Below are 16,924 nucleotides of genomic sequence, written 5' to 3'. Positions count from 1 at the left end.
TGGACTGCATGTGTGAACATGGATGGAAGGCTAACCGATTATATATATATATATATATATATATATATATATATATAGCTATAGATACGAGAATGAGAGCCTTGTTTGTATACTATACTGTACTAGGAACACCTCCGTGAATAATATAAAAGCTTCCTCACAGACTGGAGGACACTTAACTAATTTAAGGCATATTTTAGAGACCATGCACAACAGAAGATGCACATTTTCAGGATCAGTTAAATGTAAGTTTCAGATGGGGCCAAGTAATCGTCACATGTAGAGAATCCTATTGATTATTTTTTGGACTTATGGCAGCAGTGGCTTCCACTTCATATAAAACCAGCATTTTGAACCAAATTAGAATTTAAAAGCCCAAAAACTACACAAACGCTAGCCGCCAATCATACTGCATCTTCCCTGCATGCAGCAAAGGAGGTTATTAAGTAGGAGAGACATGCAAGTGTGATTTGCAACTGTTTGAGACCTGATGCTGCTCTCTCCTGGTAATAGCACAACCAAGCATTACATTTCAAATTCTATTCACAAGCCTTGAACTAAGGTCCATTAGTGACTACTAGGATAGATCAGCAGCATACACAAATTCAGCATATATGCTTTTTCTTTCTTTTTCTTTTTCTTTTTCTTTTTCTTCTTCTTCTTCTTCTTCTTTTTTTTTTTTTTTTTAAAGAAAACCAATATATATATATATATATATATATATATATATATATATATATATATATATATAGCATAATTTGTAATAAGGACAGGCTGAATATGCCACAGTCGAAAATTTGGCTAATGACAGGCTATGAGATGTTGCCTTAGTGACGGAGGCATTTTTTAAATTTTTTTTTTTTATATTCCTGACTCCGAGTTGACATTTGGTGTGCCCCCCAGACTTAAAAACACTGTTCTCTTTCATAACGCTAGACAAGGATTTCAATCGACTTAACCGAGGACAATAAGACTTGTTTTATTCACCGCAGCTCGGCCCAAATTGTGTTCTCAAATTTCTTTCGGCCAAACGACCCGGTATTGTATGCCGTCTTTGACAGGGGTCGGGAACAAGAGACACTAGTTTTGTCTGACGGTGTGAGAAAGTCTGCAAGAGACCTTTTCAGCAAAGCCGGTGTTGAATTCAGCCACTGTGCCTCTGTTTAACACGGCACCTAAATAATCCTCTGTTGCAAAAGACTGTGAACATATGCTGAACTTGAAATAGGACTTAATCAGATGGGGTTTTTTAATCTGAACTTTTTTAAAAAAGAAAGGGAAAAAAGAAAGGAAAAACATACACTGTGAATGGGAGTACAAAGAATGAAAATGAAATTAAATCTGTAAATATTCAAAATAAACAGGCAAGCTGGAAACACGTGGGTTGCAATGGAAACAACCTCTCATTTTTAAGATCAGGCAATCATCGAGAAGGCTAGCAGGCATCTTCGCAAGCTTACAGGCGTTAAAAGCTCGAATCTACAGCACCATGAGTGATAAACTTCTTTTACTGGAGGAAATGTGTTTTCTTTTTTTAAAGGCCCGTCTGAGGGAGGCAGTTAAATGTGCGTTACAACGCTTGGTCCCATGTGTCACCCCACAGTTTTATCTGTGCCAGCTAATTTTCTATCCCCGACATTGTTTTCTTAATCTCAATTAGGACGTTCGCGGTCAAGTTCAAATACAAAGTGCTGAGCTGTGATTCATTCAACTGCTCCAAGACTCATTTGCAAAATTATTCTCGAGGAAAATGCCCGGATACGCGCGCACACAGGGCACATGCGGCCATAAACCGCAGAGTTTTAAAATAATGACACCCCCCCCCACCAAGTCCTCATTATCACTTGCTACAATTGTGGAGACATTAACGCATTCAGGACCGTTACTACTCCAAGTTTAGGAGCGCCGCGTCGGCTGGGGCTGGGAAACGTCGCCTCTTTCTTTGGGGATGCAGATGAGTCTGGTGCACTTGACGTCTTTTCATGACCCCTGTCGTCCCCCATCCCCCCACCCAGCCCCTCCAGGTCCTCACGGCGCTGTCTGTCATACTGGGCCTGGGCATGGCATTGCCACTTGCCCCACCGAGCGTGGGAATGGGATCGTCCAGTCGTTCACATCTCCTGCACTGCGGTTAACGGAATCAATTAAGCGGGCCCGATCCCCCACCCCCTCCCACCCCAACATCTCCCCAATCCCCTCCCTCCCTCCTGTCCTCCCTCTTCTGCCACCTCCCTCCTGCTTTTACCCCTATTCCCCACCTCTCTCTCTCTCTCTCTCTCTCTCTCCATTTTTGTCACTCCAGTATATGTCCTAATTATTACTGTTTGGAATGCCAGCGCCGTTTCCTGGCCGGACTCGATCATGCTGGAATAAGAAGCATGGAGTCGTACACGTGGATTACTACAGAAGCTCTTAATGCCAATCTTTAATGCTCCCCATAAGCTTAAAAACTACATTTAGATTGAAAACAATTTGTAGAAAGTATGAAACAATTTAACATAAGTGTTTCAGTCTAAGGAAAAGTTCAGCGTGCGTGTGTGTGTGTGTGTGTGTGTGTGTGTGTGTGTGTGTGTGTGTGTGTGTGTGTGTGTGTGTGTGTGTGTGTGTGTGGTTAAATGTGGATAAGCTTGCACGTGTGTAAGGGGAGGGAGGGATACAAAAATGATAATAAATAAAAGAACAAAAATAAACCCATTTAGATGAATCACATCTACAGTCTCAGGTCCATGGGGAAACTGAGTAGGAATAGGTGGTCCAAAAGTCCTCGACGAGTCTGGAAGTAGTTTTTACTTTCGGTTATCTAGCTTTATGACGAGCAGAACACTCATACAGCTAGATAACCAAAGATAACAACCCACTTCCCAATCTTCAGCAATAATCCACATGTGTATTTCATCTTCTGGTCTCCAAGTTTCCATCTCTCAGAACTCAAATATACATAGCGGTGGGGAAAAAAGTCATCAGTTTCCTGCTTCAAGTCACATTGTGCATTATATCCCTTATATTCCCTTATTTTTGTCGTTGAGGGGACCATAGTACAGCCCGAACTGTTAGACACCTGGTGTAAAAGAAAAAAAAAGATATATATTCCCAGTGTTAATGTCATATTCACTTGACATTAACCAGTATTACTGAGCTGAAGAGGGCCTTCAAAATCGCGGTAAGGTGTAGTCATCCTTGCACAGGGGCCATCATTTGCAATGCAAATAGCTTCAATCCCACAAAAGGCTCTTTCGCCTCTATTAAGTCGTTGTGGCAGTGGCAATAGATATCCTGCGAGGCCAGTGGAGAAGAAACGCGGCAGAGAAGGTGGGAAATCCTGTTTCCTGTGGAAAGTGCAATAACAGCAGAGGGAATTACGACGCAAATGTTTCGGATTATGAAGACAGGAGCTTGTTTTTTTTTTCTTTCTTTCTTTTTTGGCCAGAGTGTCAAGTTGTCCGCTCGCATCCAATGTGTACTTAAGGAAAGATAAAAACCGATGACTATGAGCCAAAGGGTCCGTTCTGCAGGCTTGCATGGTCGATCAGTCTGAAAAGGGGGGGATAAGGGCCATCCCCAAAGGATAAGGGGCTGGGGGTGGCCAAAATATGGACCAACCCCAGTGAGGTCAAAGGCCTCAGACCACGACAAAGTAACTCCGGTGATGTCATAAAAAAATCGCAAATGCAGCCTCATATCAATGCTCAATCTTCATCCATTACACAGAGCGCGTTGGAGTAAGTCCGCCTTGCAGCGAGCAGTCTGCACACCCTCTCTCACACAGGGATGAAAATGGATCGCAGAGGGAACCATATGTGGGGTTTTTTTTTTTACACAGAATGAGAGCGATACTACTGCTTTTAGTGGGAGACTCGAGCAGAAATTGCAGCTATTAAACAATAAAAACGAAACAACTTTGTGAGGAGAGCATCGCTGCGCTGCTTGAGCGCCAGCGTCTTCCTGTCTAGGCTGTATTTTTCTATTCGCAATAACACGGTACCCGTTTGCTCACTGCTCTGCTCCTCACACGAGACACATCTGTACAACAGGAGTCAAATTGCTCTCACGTGCTCGATCTTTGCGTCGAAATCCTTAATAGCCGCTTGTGTGTTGTTGTTTTTGTCTTTTTGCCATCGTCGCAATCAGATGGGCAGACTACAATGGCATTCAGGTAGGCTGCCGGTGTCGCCTCCCGCGGAATGAGACCCCAGCGCTTTTCCGCGAGGATGTTAACCCGCTCACTTTTTCCGTAGAAATGCAAGTAGTTAACTGATAGCTCGGCACAAATAGGTCAAAAATATAGGGGCTCTGTAAGTGTGTCAACAATAACACGCACATGGAACATGTGATGGATCATGCGCAGGAGCATGCAGCTGCAGGTTATCGAGTGCATTTCTTGTATCCTGTGCAGAACTTTGATTCTGTTCGAACTGCGAAAGGCTCTCAGCTCACAATAAAATTAAATTAAAAAGGTCAATCTCACACCTTGGCTGAGTCGGTTCATGCGTGCATATCGGTGATAAATTAACATCCAGTTATTTGTCAATGGCACATTAACTTTTTTTTTCTCCTCTTCTTCAGGTGTTCCATTCACTTGCTACAGTTTTAGACCTGGCCCTCAAGTGTACTCTCATTTCGTGGATGGGAGGGGCAAAGCAGAGGTGTTTTAATGAGCAAATATGAGTCACAGGGCCTGTGCATTTCAATGGGGGATTACTCTACACACTTTACTCCTTCAAACGTTCACAGTCACATCTAGTAAATTCATATTTGCGAATCTCAGCTGTCCATTTCCAAACAACATATTCCACTCGCAACGTGATATATCCGAATTTGCCCAAATGCGATCTCCGCACAATGGAAAATGCCCCCAAATTATATAATTTACGCACACATTGTTAATGTCTTTATTTCCTTTAATGCACCGTAAGCTTCACCACATCCAAAAATCATCCTGTCCTTCTGTTGATCTGTTGGGTGACTAACTGCATATCATTGCGGTTTTCGATGTAAAGCACACCTGATTAAGGTAAAGAGGGGTTCAGAATGGGCCTCCACACAGAGACCACGCTCTCATTACAGCTCACCGTTTTTCAGAGGTAAGACCTGCTGATCCTTGTGCAATTACAAGAAGCTGCATTTCCGCGAAAGTTAAAGACACAATGCCGAGAAGCCAAACATTTCAGAAGGGTGCAGTTCTCTTTGCAGTATTAGCTTTATTCGAACATACGACGCATTCATGCTAATAACACCTACATAAGTAAAACTGTACAACGAACGCTTTGTTTTTAAGACGGTGTGTGACGATTTTGGTGACGTTATTCATTCAGAGTAAAGTCAAACTTTTTTGTGTTTTTTGTGTCTTTTGTACCAAGACATTTCAGGTCCAAACACGGTGGATTCATTGGCGCTGAAGTATGCCTTATGTGGGTGTAATAATAATGTCAAATTTTGGACAGCACTTCTTTGTATGCTCGGCTGTTTTTCATAACCAGAGAGGACGAAAGAAGATTATCTCTGACGCACCCTTTACTCTAGTAAGACTGCTGACAATCTTTAAAGATGACTTAATTGCAGAAGGCTGAAATGAAAGAGTGAAGACGCTCTTAAAGTTAATAGCATTAAACTATTCTTTGTGAGAATAAAGCCTAACTTAGGATCTGAATGCATCTAAAGGCTGCCAATCAGTGTCTTATGCACTGTGCAAAAAAGGTTAAAAGCCACAAACTTCACATTTCTTTCCTGAAAGTGTAACGCAATTGCGAGACATCATTCAGCGACGTATTTTAAGAAAACAGCAGCGCATGTTTTTAAACGATAGTCTAGATTCAACTTTTGCGCACAAGGAAATCTTTAAATCAGACACACAAGTTGCACTTACTTCCTAATGGCGAGTCACAATCAGACCAGAAGCCGTCCCAACCCGGTGAAGAACAACGGGGTCCGAGTGTACCGTGATATGGTGTATGTTCCCTTCAAATATCCCAGCCGTATTATTTAGTGGGTGGGGGGGCGGAAGGGAGGGGAGGGGGGGACTTTAAAATTGCCGCTAACACTCTAGCCTGTATTCGGCGTGCTACAGCTGCTCTGTGCAAAGCATGAGCATCCCACGCACATGACAGACGAAGAGAAGGAGAAAGAGGGAGGGATGGGGAGAGGGAGAGACACAACTTTCCCATAACGTCTACAAGCACCAAATAAAAAAAAAAGTGCATGCACAGTTGAGCTTCTCAGAGTGTGCAAGTTTTTTTCTCCCCCTGTTGATGGTGGGTTCGGATGAGGAGGGAGGGGGTGATGATGATGATGATGAGGAGGGGTTGTGGGTTTGGGGGGGGTAAAGTCCATCCTTCTGTGTGAGCAGAGGACGTGCTCTGAAATTCAAACAAGTTCCCTCGGTTCTTTTGTTGCACGCACGAACTAAGGCAGCATTGTTCGCGGTTTGGCGTGGACAACTCCCTCCTCTTGCCTGACCAGGTTGCGAAGTGAGCCTCGCAGTTGGGTGGTAATGAATTTGCTGCAGGCGCTTCGCTAACACGCTTTGACAAACGGAACGCATTTACCGGTTTCCAGACAGAGGGGAAATGATTTGCTACATGCAATTCCCAAACTAAGTCTAGAATGGGGTCAATAATGAAAAGAAAGGGGAGAAACACACTTTTAAACTTCACTCAGAATCTTTTGATTCAATCTCGGTGTACAGCACAGGCCCATACTAAGACTTATAAATCCACCTTGGTCCCAGTTGCCTAATAAGAGGTAGGCTAATCTCATAACACACACACCGCCCCTCCCAAATTGGACACACACACACATCCGCACGTATACACAGCTTGGAGAGAGAGTGAAAAGAAAAGAAAGATGAGATTTTTTTTTACACCACAAAAAAAAAGTTAGAATGAAGTGACCCACTTGTCAGTAACCTACAAGTAGCCAGTGTCTTTATATAATTCTCTCGGTGAAGACGTACTTTTTTCTTTTTTGGGGGTGGGTGGGGGGGGGGGGGGGGGGATATATTATACTGTTCGATATTTCCCAGTAAAACTAGTTAAAAGGCTTTCCTCCTGCCAGAACACCATTTCTTCCAGGCAAACGCCTCGGGCTTCCCGCTCTGTTATTTCCACCGGCCACAATTTCCACGTAGCCTATTTTTCATTTCTTTTAGCAAATCATCATGTGACCGAAACAGGGAAAATGCAAAAAAAAAAAAAAAAAAAAAGGAAAAAAAGGTGGGGGGGGGGGGGGGGGCTCCAGGCATCCTCTCTCATTTACCCCCCTTACCCCAGCCCCATCCCTTGCCTAATTGCAGGCGTATCCATTAGATTCAACCGGATTCACGTTTTAGTTTAACAGCGAGGGCACGTTCAATGACGTAGACAAGCATATCAGCTACGTGCAGCCATATTTAAATACATCAAGGCAATTAGCGCATCAAAATATGCAAATCCCTCTTACTACATAGTCCGCCCGGCCGCAGTCGGAGTATTTCCCCTCAGCCTGTTCTTGGTGCGTTGCCGTATTGAAAGCCAACATAGCTTTGTTTTGTCTTCCAAAGAAGCTTCCCTAATGTGAGCAAGACAGAATTAAAGGGAAACATGAAGAGAAGGAGAACCCAGGCTCCTGCGTGGAAAACCGCCCATGCGTAATGAGACGACCCGCTCCGCCATTCTCAATTCTCCGACGCCGTTGGCTCTGGTGTGCGTATTATTTTTAATATTGATGCATATTCAGAGGGTAGATTTGCATTACACACTTCTTGCTTGCTGTTTATTGCGACGCATTTCCTCATGTTTTGACCGTTTAGATCTGTGCAGAGCTCCTGTGCACCTTCGTAGCGATGATTTCCTTTATTTTTCAAATGCAGTAATCAAATTATTTGACTAATGCTGGCTTATATTAAGCCGACAGCGAAGATAGCGACGTCACTGTGTGCTTAAGAATTAAATAATACACTGGATCTTAATGTAAATCGGCGATGTCTTTTGAATACGTAAATGCACCATGCATGAACAAAGAGCTCTCTGGTGGGCAAACAATGGGCACTCAGCATAGGTGATAGCATAGAGGTGATACTGATACGACTGTCTCAGAGCAAGAAACTGACAGTGTCGAAAAGTAATAACTAAAAAGTCTGCTGTCCCGTTTGTGAGGGGGAAAAAAAACAGTGACGCAGCGCTGACATTTAGGTTGCAATTGCTCAGCCTGTCTCCTTAGTGTCCGTGCACGCGCACAGAGCTGACGCCAGGGACGAGAGCGCGAATGCAAGTGCTCTTGGAGAAAAATATCCACAAACATGATCACATGTTTATATGAAACCAAGTAGAAATGCGTTAAAACATGGCAGTTTTCACCTTTTTTTCTCCTCCCCTTCCCTCTTTTTATGATTCATTGTGTTTCCGCACGGGTCTTAAATGAAAAATCTGACCACTTACCTCCAAGTTATCATAATCCAGCGCTGCTGTTGCTGCTGCTGCTGCTGTTAATTTGTGTTTGGTTATAGGTCACTTTTCGATCAAGTTGCTAGGACGTTTTCCGGGAGGTCAAACTTTCTTCTAGCAGCCACAGCAGATGCAGCCCCTATGGCTACTCCCCTTGTCATTGAACCTTATTCTTAAATTGCTCGTGACTCAACACCAATGGTCAGGCTGGCTCACGTAAAGATATTCAAAGCCACAAGAGTCCGTCACCACACCTATGCGTGGCTTCTAACTAGAAAGCAGCCCAACATTACTTGTTATAAAAAAAATATTAGAATATTTGGGAATCCATTCATCATCCTTTGTTGCATCACACACGTATTCATCACCATCACCAAAAAACAAAATGTAACGCGTAGGCCTTTATCGTTGGAAATGATAAATAACTGAGCATATTGATTAGTGGTCAATTTTAAGAATGTTTAGTGTTCACTCTGGTGCTATAGCTTGAACAAAATGAACGATTCTTGCGGTAATAGTTATTTTGTGATTTAATGATGACGATGTGAAGAAAGGTTTTTATACTAAAGGGTCTGGAAAGGAGGCTTTCTCTTTTTTTAAACAAATGTAACCTTTTATTATTTTACTTGTTATCCTTTTAGTGTAACCAAAACGGAAAAAGAAAAAAAGAAATGGATCTGCGCAATTCGACAAAGCAAAAGAAAGAGCTTATGATGTTATACGTTTTAATTGGGAGACCACTACGTTTCTGGGCACGAACTTACATTTACACTTTCCAGTTCTGTAATCGGAGTTGGGGAGGAGATCAATTCGCTGTTCCGTCATCCTCATTTGAATTGTATATAGAAGAGACACCTTCATGGTGGATTCCCACTGTTCCTCATGGTAAAATCACTTGTTTGCGTGGATAATACAGCCTTTATCTCGGGTCTTATCAGGACAACAGATCCCCAGCAAATGAGACAATGTGATTTCAAGTAGGGGCACAGAAAATCGAAAGGCATGTCGTTTTTAGGAATAAAAAAAATATTATTGAGAGATGAAGCAGTGATTCGGTTCTCAACATGCTGAATTTAATCCTCGTTTAAAAGGGAGCAAATCAATGAGCGAAACCAGTTTGGATCAGATAACATTAACTGATCTTCGAAAAGACAAAAATAAATAAATAAACAAAATAAAATAAAAAATATTGCCTATTTTCCAATTTGAGGCCAGGGTAGACGTCAGCCTACGATGCAGTTTGTAAGAGGACCCGGGGCGCTTTGTCTGGCACATGAAAACGGTATTCAGAAACTGGCGTAATGAAACACCTCCAAGGTAAAGAACCAGCCAAGCTTTTTTTAAACTGAATACCTGAAACTGTAAAAGTGCGAGGTCTCTCTTGCAGCTGTGTTCAAAAATAAAAACTTTTTTTCTCTTATAGTAATAAGAAAAACTGTATTATTATTATTATTATTATTATTATTATTATTATTATTATTATTATTATTATTATTATTATGTCACAGTTGTTGGGGTTTTTTTTCTTTTCTTTGCAACAGAGTACACATTATCATTGTTTTCACAATCGGATATTAAGCAGTAATTGTTAGAATTAAATGATAATAAATAGTGTATTATGTATTTACACTTACCTCAAAGAAAAATGGATGAAGCAGCTGGTGGAGTACACGGGACCATTCAGGGTCTGGTCTACAGCTTCTTTTGGAGAAAGACGGCGAGGAAGATCCAGGTTGTGAGGGCATCGACTAAACAGCTAAACGGTGACATCTAGTGGTGATTTCTAGTTTGAGTACTCACGGTGAACGAGTGTGCAGCCTACAAGGGTGAACGAGTATCTGTTCCTACCAACGCCACACTGAACTTGCGCAATCCAACGTCATGCGTGCAATTTAATGTACATTCATGATCTTAAAATAAGCCTGATGCTGGAAACACACATGCCCTCAGAACTCTTTCATTTTAATGTTACAAAAGCAGCAACTGAAGCCCTAACTGGGCTTTAAGCTAAGAATGTATTTTAGATATTGTTTTCCCCACCCTGTAAATGTACAAGTGCTGTCTTGATTTTAATTTATTTATTTTAATTTATTCACCCTGAAGGCGCTGATTTTTTTACAATTCGTTTTTTTTTTTTTCCTTTTTTCATTTCTATAGTTTTTTATCAAAAAAGTGGCAGCCCGTTTGCAGATTCGGGTTTATTGCATCAGTTTGAAAACTGTGAAACCTGTTGTCACAGTATATTATTTTTGATAGATAATTCATTATGTTTGGTCTGCAGTGACCTTACAAACCTTCTTTCACACGTTACTGGTAGAAAACTCTTCAAAATCACTTCAGTGTGTCTGGTATTAATGTAATGGCGAAAGAAAATGTGAACATTTAGACCGTTTAGGAAACAGTGTCAATAAAGATGCTGTAAACATTAAAACTGTTACTTGCCGGCATCTGCACACTCCTGCTCCAGTCTGCACAAGTGAAGAAGTCAGTAGAATACATCGAAGCATTAGCCTCATTGTTATATATGATCTTAAAAGAGTAACTCCGTTACTTTTAGATCGTGAACAATTGTTTAAAGCATATTTAAAGTGATGCATGTAGACATGTTGCTGATGTAGCAATTACTTGTGAAATAAAATAATATCCAAAACGTGTTGAATCTGTTTCTTCGATTTGCCATCTTTAAATACGTGCAATTAATAGATGACGTGTGACAAGTTTATGTATCATTTCTTGTTACCTATTAAAGAAAAAAAACAAAAACATATTTCTCAGCAAAAGAAACGACGGCCAAATTGTAGACTACAAAACGGTAGAAAAGCAAACGAAACCTAATTGCAATTAGTTTCTCGATAATTCTGAAACCATCCTACAGGCAGGCCTATGTTCACAGCAACCCACTGCAACGTTTCTCTTCCTGGAAAATATATTTATTCATATCGATTCACAATTTTTCTGCATGTAGTAAGTAAATAAATAAATAACGCTAACGTTAAGAAGCGATAACTTCAAGGAACAATGACTTCAGACTAACAAGAAAAGATAGAAAAGGGGCCTTTAGAAAATATAGACGGTAGACATATATTATATATATCTAAAAAAAAGAGAGATTTATATAGAAGAAAAAAATGAAAAGAAAAACGCTATCAAAAGGATTTCTTTGGCATTACAAAATGTTCGAAATCTCGCGATGGATTTATTTTTTATTTTTGTAAAACTGTAATTCGTTTGTTTTTTCTCTCTTTCTGTGTGTGCCTGTCTATATGGGTATTCACTAATGTTATTACATTTCCATTCGAAAAAAGTGATTCTTTCAGGTAAGCTATACAGACCTGTACTGCCTGCAGAAAAATGCATGAACAGTCAGGAAAATTTCTTCCTTTTTTGCGTTTTGATAACAACACAACCCAATAATTGTTACAATAAAGTTAAGCTATATTTTGGGGGTCAGTCATTGCGAAATAACTGTTATAAGAAAAGCTGAAAAAAATAAAGACTGTCATGTATTTTATAGAATAAGCTGTCCACTCTCTCTTTGATTCAGACTTCTGAGTTGTTTTGCTTTTTTCCCACTTTTTTTTATTGAAGAAAAATCGAGTAGGACAGGAGCAGGCCTAAACCTTTACCTTGTTTCTTGTGGTGTGGAGCATACGACTGTGATTGCATTGTTTAGGATCTCTGTGCTCTCATGTTTAAATGTAGTTTGATTTACTACTCAGAAAGACGATGTAACTGTAATTGTGAGGCCAACTGTTAAAAAAACTGTTTAAAATATTAAATAAATGTTGCTGTTGCTTTTTTACAATTATTATTTATTTGTCATTATAAATATAAAAATGCATCTATTGAAAAAAAATGTGGATGACAAATTATCTGCGAGTGAAGTTGCTATGGCACCATGTCCCTTCATTTCCTCATGGAAGCTCTTTGTGTTGATATGTTTTTTGAGTCTGCATGGTATGAAAGCAATCGCTGTATGGGATGCATGTAGAAACAAGTCAAACACAATGAAATCACACCAAGTCACATCAGGATAACTAAGAAAGCCAGTAACTTTACTGAAATCTCTGCAAAATACAAATAGCCTTTCCCTCCTGCAGAGGAGACTTTTATTTCATCCCCATACGTTTTCACTACATACAGCTGAATCAAGTCCCTTGAGTTACAGAGATGTGATTTTAATTTAATACCATCTTAGTCTCAAGTGGCGACAAAGGCCAGCTTATGCCGCTGAAAGCCGCTCCTGCATTCCAAAAAACCTTAGTTACAAACGTCCGCCCCCATCATCAGGTTTATACAAGCTACATTGATACTACAGACTGACTTTTTAAGTATTTTAACATATTACTCTTTTTTTTTTAATTTCAGCTTTTGAGTACAACTTAAATAAACCACAAACACAGAGGAGCAACAAAGAATCCCGTAGCATGTGAATGTTGGGACCTTAAGCAATTGTTATTACACATGGCTGTACAGGTGAATGGTCTCCCCTTTGCACGTTAAGTGACTTATCAAAAAATCAGCTGAGGTACTGCTTGGGTCAATTTTGAGGTACCAACATTTAGTCTGATATAGTAATGACAAAGAACAACTGATCAACAGATGAAGAAAAAAATTGGCTTCAAATTGAACAAACGTAGAAAGAAGAAGAAGAAAAAGCAACATCAAAGATATAAAGACAAGCTTTCTCCATGTCTTTGGTTAAAAATACTGTCAAAACTATAGCACTCTAATTAACTGTCAGGACATGTTGGCATTATTTTATTCAGCGAGCAAGCAGTGTGTAATGTTGATTGATGAAGTGAAAAACAAGTACAGCTTTCACACGGGCCTGAATGATTCCGAGTTAAGTAACAAATTGTAAATAGAAAATGCGTTTTTCCTTTCCTTTTTGTTTTTTTCCCCCATGTAACCTTTTTCGATACGCTGCACAGGGAGACAAATGAAGAAGAAAGCAGGGAAATTAATACGATTCCTATGGACAATGCAGTTTGATGGCTAAAGCTACAATAACTAACTGAAAGTGAAATGTGAAAACAGTTGTGAATTTAAGCAGAATCTTTTATTATCTTGTTTCAATGCTTGCAAAACCAAAAGAACAAAAAAAAAAAAAAAAACCCCATATATGAATGTGAAAATAAAAGCTGACTTTACAACACAGAAATGCCACTGGCTTTGGTTTCTCCACACTTATGCTGCCTGAAACATCATGTTTATTTTTTTCCCAACCTTTTTTTTTTCTATTGCAGTTTAAAAAAAAGAAGAAGAAGAAAAACACTGTTATAGAGGCTCTGCCCCATTTGACTACACAGACTGTATACAGTAACAACCTAGTGATCCTGCATGAAATATGCACATAGAAATATCATAACACTTAAGTGACAGCAGATACGGGTGTGGGAGGCGGAGAGATATGTGGCTAGTCTCATTGTTTAAAAAAGAGAAAATCAAAGCTATTCATCAAGAATAAACAATTGTGCTTCTCCCATACCAGCATGATCAGTTTGTTCTTTTTTGTGTCTTACGCTGAACTGTCTGTGACAGTGTGGTAAAGGATGTGGAACCCTGTTTTCGAGACTGGAGCGACACAGAATTAAATTAGGTTTGAAAACAAGAGTACTTAATCACGATGCATAAATCGCATTACGTTAATGCGATTCAAAGGAAGATTTTACAGTTTGCGTCTGAGCGACATCTCCAACACAAGGTAGACTGGGTCGAAAATTGAAGGTGGTATTCAAAATCGATGAGGTCAAATCTATGTTTTATGACTACGATTATTAAATTATAATAATTTGGACTCCTAACGAAATATCCGGATGCATAAAAATGTATTCGGAGACTCCGGCTTTGTCATATTTCCTCATCAGTGTGACAATCGTGTACATTACGTGTCAACATTTATTTCTGTGTGGTCTCCAGATTCAGCCTCGTGACATTTTCCACTAGAAATGAGGTTTTTCAGCATTCAGGCTTCAACCCTGGCAATGCTTTCCAGCTGGTTTTTAAGGTTAGTCTAAACACCCCGCCCAAACAGCCCTGTTCAGAGTTAAAATGAAACAAACCAGACAACATGTGCAACAGCACATAGAAACTTCACTAAGAAACCAACAAAAAAAATCATTATTATATATATTTATATATTAGAAAGCTATACACAAGCATGTTAATTTCACAGATTTTTTTTAAAAGATTCTTAATATTACCATTATTATATATAATAAGAAATACACGTTTAAAAACAAACCTCTACAAAGATTAAACAGTTCAGCAAAGCATTGGATCTCAGTCTGTTTTTCATGGCTTGGGGCTTGAAGCCCTGTCATTTCCCCTCTGGGTGAACTATCCATCTCTTATTGGCAAAGCTATCAAAAAACACATTCTGGCTTATAGAAACTACAAAAAGCCACAAAAATGCTTTGCATTTTATTCCTTTCATATGAAAATATAAGCAAGTGTATTGTACAATTGTTTTTTTCTCTTTTTTTTGTTTATCAATACTGAATAGTTAATACTAGATCCAGAGATTTTCTTGATTACGCCGACATAGCTCTTAGATCAAAGAGTGGTCCTCACTCCGTTCTTTAAGGGGAGCACGAAAACGATCAAGGGTTCCACACATCTAGCATCGGGTTTTCTCGTTTACCTGTACAATCCTTCAAATGTTGCATAATAGCTTTTTCATTTAGTGAGTAAATAAATCTTGTAATGTCTGGCGACTTTTGACCCCAGGCCCTTTTACCCCTTTGACCCGCTATTTACATAAATACGTTGAACCTGCAACATGACATCATCTAATGTTAACACACATTTTTGCAAGGTAAAACTGCAGAGAAGGTCTATAGCAATGAAACTGATACTGTACACATGTATTGTTTGTCCAACTCAAGTGCTAAGGTGTTTTTCACTGGACACAATCACGCTCATCTTGTTTTTTTTGTTGTTTTTTTGTTGTTTTTTTGTCTCTATTCACTGATATAGCACTGGGGCAAATTGTAAGTACGTTTTATGAAACAGAGTACCTGACCTTTTTTTTGTATTTGTTGATATGCACATCTGTAGACACGTGTTACACGTGTTAAGATATATGCATACATGATTCTTTTTTTTTTTCCACAATACAATTTATGCATAGTTCCCCAACAAAAATACCCCCAGATCCCATCCCATACAACAACTACCCTCCCAAGCCCCCATTACAACACCCAACTGCTTTATATAATGTCAATATGTATAACACGCACACACACGCACACTCAGCAAAATCAAAACAAGGAACAAAAAATAAGGAAAAGAAATTACAAACAGATTTTTGGAAAGGGTTGTCCCTTTGCTTTCCTTCAATAAAGAGAAAAAAGGAGAGAGGCCATGGGGTTGGGCGGTGAGTGACTCATGAGATCGAGTGCGAGGAGGAAGAAGAGGGAGCTGACTGTGGGGCATCGTAATGCTGCATTGTCGGGAGCTCGGGGCAACTTGGGGCACTGCAGAGGAGTGGACAGTGCAATCATGTCGCCCATCCTTCTGACAGGCGTACCCGTTTGATGGAGGGGCTCTCACGCTCATCCAGGGCGGGCCGGGCCAGTCCCAGAGGTGAGTGGAACTCATTCCTGTGCTCATCGCGGTCGCTGCCCTCATGGGAGCTGCTACAACTGCTCAGGCTATCAACAGGGGAGCGTCCCGAGTCCTGGCGGGACGAGGGGTTCTGGGGAGGTGGCACCCCGCCACCGTAGCCCCCCGGTGTGCTGCTGGTGCGATCTCTAGGAGGAGAAACAGGTTCGGACTTGATGTGGAGGCTTTGAGCAGAGGGCAGGGACAGATTTGAACCCTGACATAAGTGAGAGCTAGAACAATTTCTGTTGGAAGGAAAGGAAACGCAAAGGGGTTACAGAGTTACAGAGCAAGAAACAAAGTGATTTTAAAAGTCAGCTCGTAACACGCACACATACACACATGCCAGCATGCATACATACACACTCGTGAAAAAAAAAAGTGAGGTGTCACTTGTGTTCGATCTTGCAAGTGAAGATTGAGAACAGTAAAGTAGATTTATGAGTGTGGCATTTCAAAAAATAAAAAATCTCTGGGAGTAATTCATGTGTTACTTCATGCACTTCCCAACAACACCTCAGAGTAAGCTCTGTGCACTCACCCTAGCTGGCCCAGCGCTGAATGCTGCATGTTCTGAAGGTGTTGCTGTTGCCACCCACTCATTGAACCAAGGTGTAGAGAGCTGCCACTGTTGAAGCCAGACAGGGAGGAGAGGTCTGTGCTATTCAGGGAGTACTCTGTGTGCAAACACATATGAAAAAGAAGAGGAAGATTCACATTATAGTTTGTTCAATGAAGTGAAAAAAAGACAAAGTTGGAGCTCTGGTAAATCCTGCTGTGACATGAACGTGTTCAAGTCACTGGGTGGGACAATATCACCCTCTGCTGTTAGATTGCTGTATAACACCCATTTGCACACAGAAAAGAAAAGCTTGGTATACACAATACAGAGTTTAAAA

General features: G+C 40.4%; 1 protein-coding gene and 1 long non-coding RNA gene across 10 annotated transcripts in view; both read right to left on the bottom strand.

The window, feature by feature from the left end:
• LOC146696855 (uncharacterized) overlaps positions 1-6,228 on the bottom strand; it is a 34,965-nt gene extending 28,737 nt beyond the window's left edge. Inside the window, exon 1 of the long non-coding RNA XR_014923342.1 lies at positions 5,864-6,228. This is a non-coding gene — a long non-coding RNA (uncharacterized LOC146696855). The remainder of the gene's footprint in view (positions 1-5,863) is intronic.
• A 6,223-nt stretch (positions 6,229-12,451) lies between these two features.
• mef2cb (myocyte enhancer factor 2cb) overlaps positions 12,452-16,924 on the bottom strand; it is a 68,847-nt gene continuing 64,374 nt past the window's right edge. For all 9 annotated transcript variants that reach the window (XM_085475175.1, XM_085475179.1, XM_085475178.1 and 6 more), the window contains 2 exons: positions 16,567-16,702; positions 12,452-16,270 (listed from right to left, as the gene is read on the bottom strand). In XM_085475175.1, the coding sequence (XP_085331301.1) occupies positions 15,922-16,270; positions 16,567-16,702 (485 nt within the window). In that variant the 3' untranslated portion in view covers positions 12,452-15,921. The remainder of the gene's footprint in view (positions 16,271-16,566; positions 16,703-16,924) is intronic.

Source organism: Copadichromis virginalis, linkage group LG12 (genome assembly GCF_057382275.1).
Source record: "Copadichromis virginalis isolate Kocher_CV1m ecotype Utaka linkage group LG12, C_Virginalis_male_GT1.1, whole genome shotgun sequence".
Taxonomy (NCBI): domain Eukaryota; kingdom Metazoa; phylum Chordata; class Actinopteri; order Cichliformes; family Cichlidae; genus Copadichromis; species Copadichromis virginalis.
This window is presented reverse-complemented; position numbering and strand designations above follow the sequence as displayed.